A 13,026-nucleotide genomic window follows, 5' to 3' on the forward strand; every position below is an offset into this window, starting at 1 on the left:
TAAAAATCTGATCTTTTGTAGCAGTTCACCTGTTGATCCTGAGTGGAGTGACACTAAGCGGTGGAGGAGGAGCCGCCCGGCCTGTCCGGGGCTCGTGGTCGTTAGGACGGCTGCGTTTAGCTCTTTATTTCAGTTTGAGTTTTCTTCTTTTTTTTCCTTTGCTTCCGTCATCGATTGGTGCTTTTTCAAGCCCAAAAATAACCATACAATCATAACCATACAAAAATAGCTATTTGTACGATGCTGAGTCATATTTCCCTTTGAGTTTGTCATAATTCAGCCGTTTTGATTGCGTCTGCCGGATGGAAGCGGAGACGCAAACCGATACACCAGAGTTAGCGACGGCTGGGTTTATTTTTAAACACACACGTTGCGCTTGAATGCGTGTCGCAATCATGACAGATGAAACACAGGGATCAGAACCTCCCTGCCCCCCACCCCCCCCCTGCAACCCTGTCATGACTGATGCTCCTGTTCCCCCATGTTCTCCCCACCCCTCACCCCACCCCACCCCTCACCCCGACCCTCACCTCACCCCACCACACCCAGATTGGTTTGATTAGCCCGGCGAATCATCATGCACCTCGGCAGCCATGTTTGTTCAAGACAAAGCTATTGTCCTAGATGCATACAATTATCCTTTTAATTAGTAATAATGAGTTTGTGCATGCTCCCATAATGAGTTCAGCCGTGATATGTGTGGCGTCCTTAATGTGAGCCTCATCAAGATGTAACCAGCTCTGTCACTAAGTAGCCTCAGCTGTCACGCTGAACATCCTCGCTGGTTCGGGGAGCAGCGCTCAGGTAGATTGGCAGAGGAACTTAATTGACTCTGCAATATTCTCCAAGCTATATCTGTACGTGGATGTGGGGCGCGTCCGTCTGTCAGTCGGATGGCGTACACACGCACGCACCATGGGATTCGGTTGACATGTCGTAATGAATAAAAAAAGGCCAACGAAGATAATACAAATATTGAGGGAAACTGCTCAAATATAGCGCAATATTGCAATTCCCTCCATAGAAAGGATCCCACCCTTAGCTCGTTGCTGTCATGCATCAGGTGATAACTGATTATTTTATTTTTAGAAGTAGAGCTCCTAAATTTTCTTCCTATAGTGTGTCTGTTGTGGTCCACCAGTCTTCTGAAGATGTTCTAGCAATGCCGTCGATGAGGAGGGCAGAGCAGCATATGTTTACTCCTCTTTTTAAACAATTAGTTCAGAGGAGCAACTCATTTGTTTGCACGGAGCTAAATACATCGGTAGTTATGACAGTCAGTGGAAACGTTCTAGCACTCATTCAGCACCAGTCCTATCTTGATGTCTTGTTTGTTTCCCATACCTGTGTTTACTCCTTCTGCAAAGAGCTGTCACTGGGTTCTGAGCGGGATGCGTTTGTTTTGCAGACACAAGCTGCCACAGAACCTTCCAATCATCGGTTTGTTGGTCTCTGCATTAAACCTGTAAGTGTAAGCGATAGCACAACTCCATTGCTGTTCTCCTCTCTGTGATGTCGACTCCCATTAAGAACGATATCAAAAATACCGGAACATGGAATGCCGAACGCGGAATAAACACAAACGGGTGCCCGATAGATAATATATACGTGAATAAATCCATGCAATGATCAAATTACCAGAAAGAAGGTGGACGGGCTGCATTCTATCTCTGACATCCCTGCTGTTCTGAGTTGACGTTGCGGGGCCTCCACTGCCGCGGGCCCCCGCCTCAGTGCTGCGCTGACCTTGCCCACAACCTCAGCATTTGCCAGGGGGCACAAGGAGCATGGGAACCGGGAGGGGACCTTGAGAGGCTCCACCAGAACATGGATAATAGATCGCTGTACAGTTTTCAAATTCGCCTTCAGGCTTCTAGGATGCAGGTGTGTATGTTGCAGTGTGCGTGTGTGTGTGTGTAGTTATACAAGGTAACAGGCGCTGGATGAACAGCGAACCGCCGATCGGGGTGAAGAAGCTTTCTGCTGCTTTCCAACGCAAACAGCGCAGCGGAAACCCGAGTTTATCCACGGTTGTCTGCAATCGGTATTGTTTCGTTGAGACAAATGTGGAGAGAGAGAGAAATAAAGGGAAGAGCGTTCACAGCGCCGGGGGAACTGACGCACAGCGACGTGTGATTGCTGGTGAAAAAGCTCCCCGATCCGGTGGTCCCCCAACCCTCCCCCCCAGCCCTCTGTAACAGTGGAATACGTGCAGTGTGTGTACCCATGCACACGCACACACACACACACAAAAACCCACACACTTGCACATGATCACAGACAAGACACGTACGCCCCCACAGACACACACACACACACCTACACAGACCACACACCTACACAGACCACACACTACACTCACTCACACACAAGTCATCCAACGTATCTCTGTGGATTCAACCATCTGCAGTTTAGTGTTTGAATGTGAAAAAAGGCAATAAGACAATGTAAAGCCATCCGCCCGCAGACGCACGGTCGTCCATTAGCACCTTAACCGCTCTGGAGCTCTGGAGAAACTCTGGAGTCTGCACTGAAAGACGTCTGCCAAAGGATCACATTTGTGAGTGTGTGTGGGTCTGTATGTTCAAGAGTGACAGAACTCGATGAGAGAAAGAGCAAGGGAGAAATTGAGAGAGAGAGATAGAGCATATGTGTGCCATATACCTGTGTGTGTACGTGCGTGTTTTTTCACAAGTCATTGTGTCTATGTGTTTATGTATGTGCATGTATGTGTGAAAACGCAAGTGAGTTTGTGCAATTGAGTAAGTGTGTGTGTTTGTGTGTAGGTAGTGTACCAGGTGAGGTTGTGCGAGGCGTGTGTCTGGGGGTAGGTGGCTGCGTGCCTGCTGGTATGTGTGGTTGACACCGTAGGTTGGTGTCCATGGTTGTATGTGTGTGTTTGTGTGTGTATGTGTGTGCATAGGTGCATTGTCTCGTGGATCAACGTGACCTTCTGCCAGTAACCTACTCCACCATTTAGTGACTGCATTTAGTGAGTTGTATTCGTCAAGAGGAGGGTCATGTATTGAGATTTGCATGAGGCTGTTCAGAGTGTCATTGGCTGGGCGAGACCTCCAGTCCAACTTCACCCGTTTCATGCAGGAGGAATCACGCTCGCAGCAGGAGCTGCTCACGCCTTTTTCGCGGCACAGTCTGCGCGTTTACATTGCCCGAGGTAAATTCCCTGCTTGAGCTAGCACCCCAATTTACCCTCCCGGACCCTACACATGGGTTTATAAGGTTTCATTCTGATGTGAATGCGACGGCTCTGCAGTTCCGGGGGGGGGCTTGGGTAGAGGTGTTGCGCTGTCTCCACACAGACAACGCAGCGATATCATCATCAGCAGTTCTAACTGTAGAGAAAGTGAAATCCATGAGCTGCTGATTATGTAAGAGAAGGTGATGCATTCGCATTAAACAAAGACGCTGAAAGATGGAGCGATCTACGAGAGAGACGCAGAGGGTCCTTATGAGGCTTTTGTAGTGGTCAGCAAAATAAAGAATATGTTGGCATTTTTGCACTTCTGAATTGGCCTAGTTAATCGCGTTTGTAGCCTACACTCAGATGTGAACTCATTCTTGCATGCGGGTGTCTTCATTCATAAAAAAAAAAAAACATTCGGGAGTATGCAAATTATTCTAAAGAGGTCTAGACTAGGGATGCGCGGTTGGCGGTCATACCCATGGACACCGTTGATAATCCACAGGTTGGGTGGATTGCGTGAAAAAAAGTAGGCCTAATACTTGGAGGAATTGCGTGCGGGTCGCGGTTGAAATAAATAAAAAAATGAATATTAAGTAGGTTAACAATTGACTAGGCAAACGGCAAACTGACAAATTAGACAGATTTTTCTATAATCTCCCTGCGTCTGAAATGCGCGAACATTTCCGCCCAGCGCCCGTCCGCTGGGTTTCCATTTCCACTGTGCGATCATCCCTGCTGCGTATGCCCTCACACATTGTTGAAATATGCTGGATGCTTTATGTGGCTTTTAGTTATTGATCGGGCTATAATAAGACCACGTTGGTTATGTAATCGCTGACAACAGGGGACATTTCATAGTGGTTGGACATTTTAGCGTGCCGATAGGCTTTTGTCAGGACGCGGAAGACGCAACTCAAAATCAGGACGTCTGGTCACCCGATGATCGGGCGGGTGCGGGTATCAATTGTTGAAAAAAAACATTGCTTCGGGTGGATATTGATATTAGGCAGCGAGTACGGATGACATTACAGCTCATCCACGCATCTAGACTCCGTGCGCAGCCCCGACTTCTCCAGTGAACCAAGAAAGCCTGCGCCGTGACGAAGGGTGGATTTTACGGTTTTACACAGGAAACTTGAGATAAGACGGTGAAATCGCCGGGCATGCCAAGCTGTGACCGAATCGGCTTGGCAGTGTAAAAAGGCCGTCACCATTGTTGCAAGCAGTCTTTGCGTCTCACTGAAGAACACAAACGTGAGCGCGCCAGGCAATTGAACGAAGCTCAGTCCTTTTTCCATTTACCTTTTCACATAAGAATTTTCCACCGACCACGAACCCGTTCGGGTTCGCAGAAAGTGTTGAAAACTTAAACAGAAAAATGAAGTCAGTGTCCACAAAATTCTCTTCGTCCCGAGGTCGACCCAAGGGAGAATATTGATCCTCCCGATGACAATTAATTACGTCCCCGGGACAACGTTAATTTTAATCCCTGATCTCTTCCACATCTCGGCTTTAGCATGCGTGTCTTTGGCAGCATGCGGGCGGAATAATAAGATCCATGCTAATGCTATTATACCATTATAAAGGCAATACCTTGAAAAGGCATCGGCCACAGCAGAGGGGCAACACAACAGAGATAAAGTGAGGGAGCGGTACGGAGCCGGCTGGGTGCTGGCTGCTGGCTCAGGGACTGAGTGAGTGGCATCCATTTTAGCCTTAATGAAGTTAGTGACCCTGTGAAAGGTGACACATTTAGCGCTTGGGGGACTTACACACTCCCACTCTATGGCCCCTGTTCAATATGGAGAGGACAGATTTGACTCCTTGCAAGCACATCAAATACAGCCCCCCTAATTTTATTCAGGGGATGAAACCTGTTAATTTCCCTTCTTTTTTTCCTCCTTTCTTTCTCTTTTTCTTTCTTTCTTTTGCCCCCGCCAAAAAAACAGCCATTATTAATGCAGACACTGATGCTTCCGGTGTGGAAACGTCTGAATCTTAAAGAACGTGACTAAATCAAAGTACATGAAATTAAACGGGGCGGCTGCATTAGGGACCATTTTAAAGCTTTGCTAGTTCATTTTGGTCACAGCAGATCTAGATTTTGATTGCACAGCCATAGATTCACATCACTGATGAGTGACGACCATATTCAGCATTTTAATTTGATTCATCCCATTAAACAATAAACCAGCTGACAACGAAAAGGGTTCAAAGTTTGGTGTTCAGACGTCGGGGGGAGGGGGAAGTGGGGGATTCAGAGCATGCAGAAAACATCACGTGTTTGTGTGCGTGTGTCTGTGTGTATGCGCGTGTGTGTGTGTGAGTGAGTGTGTGTGTGTGTGTCTGTGTGTGGTGTGTGTGTGTGTCTGTGTGTGAGTGTGTGGTGTGTGTGTGTGTGTGTGTGTGTGTGTGTGAATGTGTGTGTGTGTGCGTGTGTGTAAGTGAGTGTGTGTGTGTGTGTGTGTGTGTGTGTGTGTCTGTGTGTGTTGTGTGTCTGTGTGTGGTGTGTGGTGTGTGTGGTGTGTGTGTGTGTGTGTGTGTGTGTGTGTGTGTGAGAGTGAGTGTGTGTGTGTGTGTCTGTGTCAGGCCGGGGTGGGCGGATGGGGGATGAGGTGGCAGAACTCTTCCACGCCATCGTTCAATTATTGACAGAGTTCTTACTTATGCAAATATGCTAAATTATTTCTGTGCGACAGCTTGAAGTCACGGGGCCCGCCAGGAACAATGTGATGTTCCAACAAGGACCTCGTTTCTTCTCGATCTTTCTGCCATCTCTCTCTCTCCCTTCTATGCCTCCTAGCCTCCTAACATAAGACAGTGGGTTCCTGGTTGCCGTGGTGCGTACTGTTTCACATTCTAATTATGTGTCTTGACAGGTTTTATCGCCCAGGCTCAATGCTGAGACCCCCCGCCCCCCCCTGTCCAAGCCTGATCCCGCATGTGATGTCAGCGGCTATGTAATGAGATGAGATAGTTCCAAGGCTCTGTTCACGGCCCCTCACCCCTGGGCCCTCTCCTAGCCTTCCCTCCCTACAGTGCCTTCCTGCCATTAACACCCCCAAATAGTTAAAGAAATAACGAAAAAAGAAATACAGTTGCAATTAGTGCTGTGATCCAGCCCAACCCCCTCCCGTATACTGGTTGTACCTTTCAGCTGGGCAGGCTGCCGCTAAAGAGGTACACCGCGTGGAATAGCGTGGACGGCATATGATTGTTTAAATGTATTTGTTTATTTCTGTTCATTTTGGGCTGTGTTACTTTGAGCAGATTTGTGTTCTCTTTAGGAGCCAGAGGGGGGATCAAAGGGTTTGGAAGGTACACTGAACTGACAGTGATTTAAATAAACAAGGCTTTGTTAAGATGTTCATTAAATATTTATTACCATAAAGCCAATCAGAGACACAAACAGCAAGTCTTCTCCCCCGCCCCCGCTATAATTAAGCCACAGGGAATTTGTAGGATATTGTAGGTAAACAGACAGAGTCCTGGGAATAGTCATGAAAACTTACCGCTCTACTGGGCTTTTTCTCATTACGAGATGAAATAAAACATTTATTACTGACTTTCATTTTTTGCTTAAAGGCTGGCATTTCACAGGTCATCCAGCTGATAATGTGACAACGTTATTCCCATTGCATTACAATTCATCATTTCTCATTCAGCATCCACTTCCCCCCTCCCTCCATCGAATCAACGATTGCCACTTCCGTTTGTTGGGTATCTGCTGAGTTCAGACATACTGGATTTGACTAAGTCGCTCTTTTCCCTCTCTCTCTCTCTCTCTCTCTCTCTTTCTCTGTCTCTCTCTCTCTCTCTCTCTCTCTCTCTCTCTCTCTCTCTCTCTCTCTCACTCGCTCTCTCTCTCCCTCTCTCCTCAGCCGTGGAGGTGAACCTGCAGAAGGCCCTGGCGGAGGCGTCTGAGAACTGCACCCAGGAGTGTCTGATCCTGGGCCATTCCGACAGCTGCTGGATGCCCCCGGCCCTGGCCCACTTCCACTCCCCCGGGAACAGCAGCACCAGCCTCGCCTCCACCCCCCCCAGCGCCACCAGCCACTCCACCAGCGCCACCGGCACCCACACGACCTCCACCGTCGCCGCCATCAACACCACCCAGGGCACCCAGTCCGGCACCCTGCCCTCCTTCGGCTTCCAGAGCTGGTCCCGGGGGGGCAAGGACAGCTTGAGTGGCATGGGGGCGCTGATGGACGGCCGGCACACGCTTGGCCGCTCGGTGCCCCGCAAGGAGGAGCAAGACAAGGGCCTGGGGGGGGCGCGGTTCTACAGCACCCTGGACCGGCACCACAGTAAGAAGGAGGAGCCGGTGAAGGTCATCCCGCTGGCCAGCTTCTCCTCCTCCGGCCAGCAGCAACACGGCTGCGGCGGTGGCAGTGGGAACTTCTTGCACGAGCACCAGCTTTAAGCCCCTCCCCTCCTGTGTATAGTGGGGCGGCCCCCTCACTGGCCCCCCATCACTGGGGTCCCCCTCACTTTGGCCCTCCGTACTGGGGCCCAACACTGGCGTCCTCCTCACTGGGGCCACCCTCACTGGCGTCCTCCTCACTGGGGCCCTACTCACTGGGGCCCCCCTCACTTTGGCCCTCCATACTGGGCCCCCCCTCACTGGCGTCCTCCTCACTGGGGCCCTCCTCACTGGGGCCTCCTCAATGGGGCCCCCCTCACTGCTCGGGACTCCAGCAGACTGTGATCAATGAAGAGTGTCTGCGGATCATTTGACTAACTGTTCAGCACCGTTGTTAAACTGAGAGCTAATAACACATCGGATTTCAGTCGAAATCATGTTAAACAGATATATACATACACATTATGTATGTATATATATATATATATATATATATATGGGATAAGAAAAAAAATAAAACTACTGTTGACCTCTCCTCAGGAACGGTCTTCACATAGCAGATCTATGTATCATATATGGTAGTTCTATACCAAAGTAGTATCATCACAGTAAAAAAAAGAGAAATGTTACTGCCTTTTTCTGACGTCAGATTTGATATTGATGAAAGGGCACAGTGCGTGACAAGCTCAGCCGAACTGTATCTTAGAGGACATTTTGTGGGACGTGAACGGCATATTGTGCTAAAATGGGGCTTAATGTTGTTGTTTTGGGTGAGTGCTGGTTGCTTTATCTTTAAGTTCTAGTGAAGTATCGCCTTGTAGCTTACGACATGCGGAGCAGCTGCCTGCATGTTTTGGTAGAGGTTGTCGCTTGTGTTGCGCCCCAACGTGTTTCACGGGTTTCTATTTTGGTCAGAGGACTATAGGAAGAAGGATAACAGGGAAAGAAGTCTACAGTGTGGAACTAGGCCAACGGAAGGTAGAGCTGGTAATCTGAGGCATTCTATGTTAGGAGTATGTTTTACAGTCTGTTTGAGAGTTAACCACACACACACACACGCACACACACGCACTCACGCCTGCATGCACAAACATATGTTGCAGCACACACACAAACACACACACACACAACACACAAAAATACACTCACGCACAAACACATAGGCACACGAACACACGTATACACAAACAAACACATTATAAACACACATTAACACACACAAGATGTTTCCCTTATGGTGGTTGTTGAGACTGCCGCCTCTATTATGAACGTGCTCATTCCCAGCATTACCTCATTAGCTTAGCCTTGAAAGGCGCAGACAGATGCGCTTCAGAAGCTAACCATTGGTCTCCTTTTTTATTCTATCTTGCGCATTCTCGATTTGGAAAATATCACCGTAATAGGTGCCACGGAGCCAATTACGAAATTCTTGCGATGTTGTAATTACTTTGATGTGTGAGCCGGGTCGCGTTCGGCATTGTGTTCTGGGAGGCTGCAGTCGGTTCCATAGGCAAGAAGCAGCTTCTCCTGAATAGCAGGGGTTCTTATTCATATTGTATCCACCGAAACCTCCACATCATCATTAAGCATTCTGATAACCTCCACATTAATTATGATTGAGAATCTGGCTTTTTCTTTTCTTTTTCTTTTTTATTAACGTCTTTTAACTCCCTCTCTCTCTCTCTCTCTCTCTCTCTCTTTACTAATCAGCTTCTCCATTTTTGTCAACGCTAGCTGAGCAACAGCGGGTCATAACGGAGGCGCCTGCAAGAATTCTCCTTAGGCTCCCTGCTTATAACTGCATGTCGATTATTTTATTGCTGCAGTCATTATAACAACAGGCAATGGCGCTATTTGTTAAAATCTCTGTGGGCTGCTTGACATCGCTGCATCACCACCTCTGTATTCACCATTTGTGTATAATTCAACAAAATAGCCTTTTTGGTTCAGATGGGGCGGCCATGTTATTTTTCTTTGTATGGGGCTCAATGGCTTTGCGGCAACAATTTCCCATTTGTATAAAATAGGACACACAGTCCTTCTCAAGTTTTATTGTAGTCCTAGGTGGCTAGCTAGTCTAATGTTGCATGGAATTCAAGTGGACTCCCCCTGTCCCTTCTGACATGCATATGGCTTATTTTTCTGTACGGATTTTCATTGCCGATATCTATAATGCAAAGTGCACGGGGGAAACTGCATGCACGCTCTTAGCTGCCCCACCTCTTAACGCTAACGCTCTCTAGATCAAGACTCTCATGATTATAAAAATATCCCAGAAAAAGGATTTAGCAGAGGCTCCGAGAAATAATATCAGTCAAAGGGGCATTGTTGTTTAGGGCAAGTCAGGGAAGCCAATTGCATTCAAAGTCAATTATTTATTTAATTGTATTTCTTACTTTTGCATTGTTTCTTTTAATTCATAAGAGCAAGCATCAATTCTTGATGTCTTGTTTCGACTTTAGATTTCTGACCAATACAAAACCAAATCCAGATGCTCTGGATGCGTGTTTCAGCATTAGTTAGAGAAAAGCTTCTCTCTCTCTCTCTCTCTCTCTCTCTCTCTCTCTCTCTCTCTCTCTCTCTCTCTCTCTCTCTCAGTTTTTTTCATTGTCTAACGGTGGCATTTCAACACAACGATAAGCGAAAAGAGGTTGCCATGTAGCTAACAGTAGTTAAGTACTCCCATGGGTCTATGTCAGACATTGTAGGCTTACTCTACGTAATCTAAAGTACTCTAAAATACAAATTCCTAGTCTTATGTTGAAATAAAACATACCTCCAAATAAAACTTATTTTGAGATGTGCTGAAAAAGGATACTATCGAAATTATAAAAAGATGTCTAGGCAAACGGCTGCACATATTGGCAGTTTGTAGAAGTGTGCGTATTTTATCACTTTTGATTGAACTGGTTGGTTGTTTTTGTGGTTAACTTTTTTCATCTTTGTTGATTCATATGATTCAATTTCATTCCAACTTGTAATCCTGCAGTATGTTATAAGGTTAACCTCATTAGACGGTCCCTACGATGTGATCGTGTCTGAAACAGTCAATGGAACGAGAAGAGAAACATCACCATTTTTGAACGGCAAAATTCTATGTACGTTTTATCAGTTTGCATGAATAAGCACCTGTTGTCATGTCCTCATTGTTTATACGGTCCCATGTACATCGATATAAAACTATAGAAATAATGACAACTCAAAATTCCCTTAAGGTTGTTTCTTACATTTTTTTAGTTTGGTTTGGTTATGAACTGAAAAAAAAAAGCTCAACTGTTCCTCAATCACTGTGTGTCATGAGGAAATAGCACCATGTGGTCTGGACTTCGTTCTCTTTGAGCACTTGAACTCTTGTACTTAAAGATCATTACCTTGTTAGAAACTCTCCACACTGCTGGTGTTTAAACGCTTGAAACTCTCTTGTCTTGTCTGTCTTATTCTAGTCAAAGGGAAAAGCAGAAATGCAACACATTGTACACGTTAATGTTTGTCAAGTGTACGTTTCACAAAATGCCTCCACGTACGTGAGAATATTCCCATCCGGAGGTGATTGAACCTTCATCTTACACTGTACATAGCGGCACCTCCAACACCCGGCACAAAACGCCCGGAAAGTATTCGGAATGACTGAAGTGAGAGCGGAGTAGCTCCGTCAGAACAAGACAGACAGGAAAGGTTGAGATAAAGATCTCTGATGTTGACGTTAATGGATACATATGCATATTATTAGGAGAGCGTATGTGTGTGTTTGTGTGTGCGTGTGCGTCTGTGTGTCTGTTTTTGCTTGGGATTGCCACTGTTATTACCTTTTGTGTGGGTGCACAGGTGTATGTATACTGGCATGCACCTTCCCACCCAAATACTTTCTGTACACACATGTATCTTGTACAAAAACAGACTGATATAAAACATGCTATATGAGATGTAAGTAAATGCCTGTAAATTTGTCATCAGTGAGTGTGTGTCAAGGGTTGCTTTGGAGACGAGCTCGGACTGCTTGCCAGTGATTCTGTATTGGTAGGTTAAAGCTATACAGTATGTGTTGTCATGCCTTTGTAAGAAATCTCATTCAAAACGCTGAAAAAAATGACCTTCAATATGGTGAAATGATTTTTCTTGTTATTGAATTTTACTTGAGCCATTAAATATTGAGTCTTCAAAAATGTCTGCTTGTGTTTCTCATTCTCGTAAGTAACCAGTCAAATATGAAAATATTTGACTCTAATTATATTACTTATTTGTGTAACATTATAATACAACATTATGTTGTTTAAACGCGGTGCTAGCACACTCTTACCTTAGGATGTGAAACAAGGTGCTAACACACTCTTACCTTAGGATGTGACACAAGGTGTTAACACACTCTTACCTCAGGATGTGAAACAAGGTGCTAACACCCTCTTACCTTGGGGCTCCCAAGATTTCTCCGGCAGCACTAGCTATGAAGCTTTTGTGGAAACTGAAACAACCATGTTTCCTATTATTCGGATTCTCTTTCTCATCTAACAAAGTAAGCATAGGGTTTGAGATTGACAGGAAACTGCATATAAATCGTATGCTTATCATCGCAAAATGTGTTTAAATTCAGAATGGATCGCATTTACATTGCTTTCTATTGAAGCTAATCATTTTCCCTGCAGGTATTGGGTTTACTCAGGCCTTCACACACTGATGCAGGTTGTAACCATGGCGATGCAACAACCAACCAGCTCCTCCGTTTGTCAGGTGTCTGGTCTGATGTTTCTGATGTTTGAATATATACATATACACACACACACACACACACACATGCAAACAAGATGGGCAAAGAAGCAATTTACAATTTAAATAAGGTTGAAAAAACATAAAGAATTATTTGATGAATAGCGGTGATTTGTTTCGTGACTTCTGCAAACTTAAGATGTAAGATTAAAACTGGTAGTGAAGTAGTGAAGCATCTGTGTGACCATATGCTGCCCTAGTTTGCCACGGAGAGATAGACTCTTGGAGAGAGAGAGAACGAGAGAGAGAGATAGACTTCCATGTGCGCTCTCTCACAATCGTCATCTCTGAGCAACTTATGTTGTTATATTATTGCTTTATTTTCCAATCCAGTACACACAAACAAACCAAACGAAGAGAAAACAAACAAAATAAATCAGAAAATAAATATCTGAATCCCAGGGGAACTTGTTGTGACATTCCCCTTTTCCTTTCTGTGTCAGCGGACACTGGGGACGGCTCCGTGGGGACGGCTCCTGTGGGTACGTCTGTCAGTCCTAGATTTGATCCGTTGTCCGTTTGCTCGTCCGATTCCCATCCGTCTGTGTATCCATCCATCCAGCACGTCTCCCTGTGTCTCCACGGCAACTCCCGCTTCACCCATCCCCTCAGGCCATGTTCTCCCTACCTGAGGCCTGCCCCGCTGCCTCACCGACGCCTCTCTGCACCTTACACATGGCCCTTAGAGGAGGAGGAG

At 46.1% G+C, this 13,026-nt stretch overlaps 1 protein-coding gene across 1 annotated transcript in view; it reads left to right on the top strand.

Annotated features, from left to right (window-relative positions):
- pcdh11 (protocadherin 11) overlaps positions 1-7,628 on the top strand; it is a gene marked incomplete at both ends in the record, with an annotated part of 115,411 nt that extends 107,783 nt beyond the window's left edge. The window contains one exon of the mRNA XM_079744262.1: positions 7,087-7,628. Within this exon, the coding sequence (XP_079600388.1) occupies positions 7,087-7,628 (542 nt within the window). The remainder of the gene's footprint in view (positions 1-7,086) is intronic.
- Positions 7,629-13,026: the final 5,398 nt, after the last annotated feature.

Source organism: Pollachius pollachius (assembly GCF_949987615.1).
Source record: "Pollachius pollachius genome assembly, chromosome: 10".
Classification (NCBI taxonomy): Eukaryota; Metazoa; Chordata; class Actinopteri; order Gadiformes; family Gadidae; genus Pollachius; species Pollachius pollachius.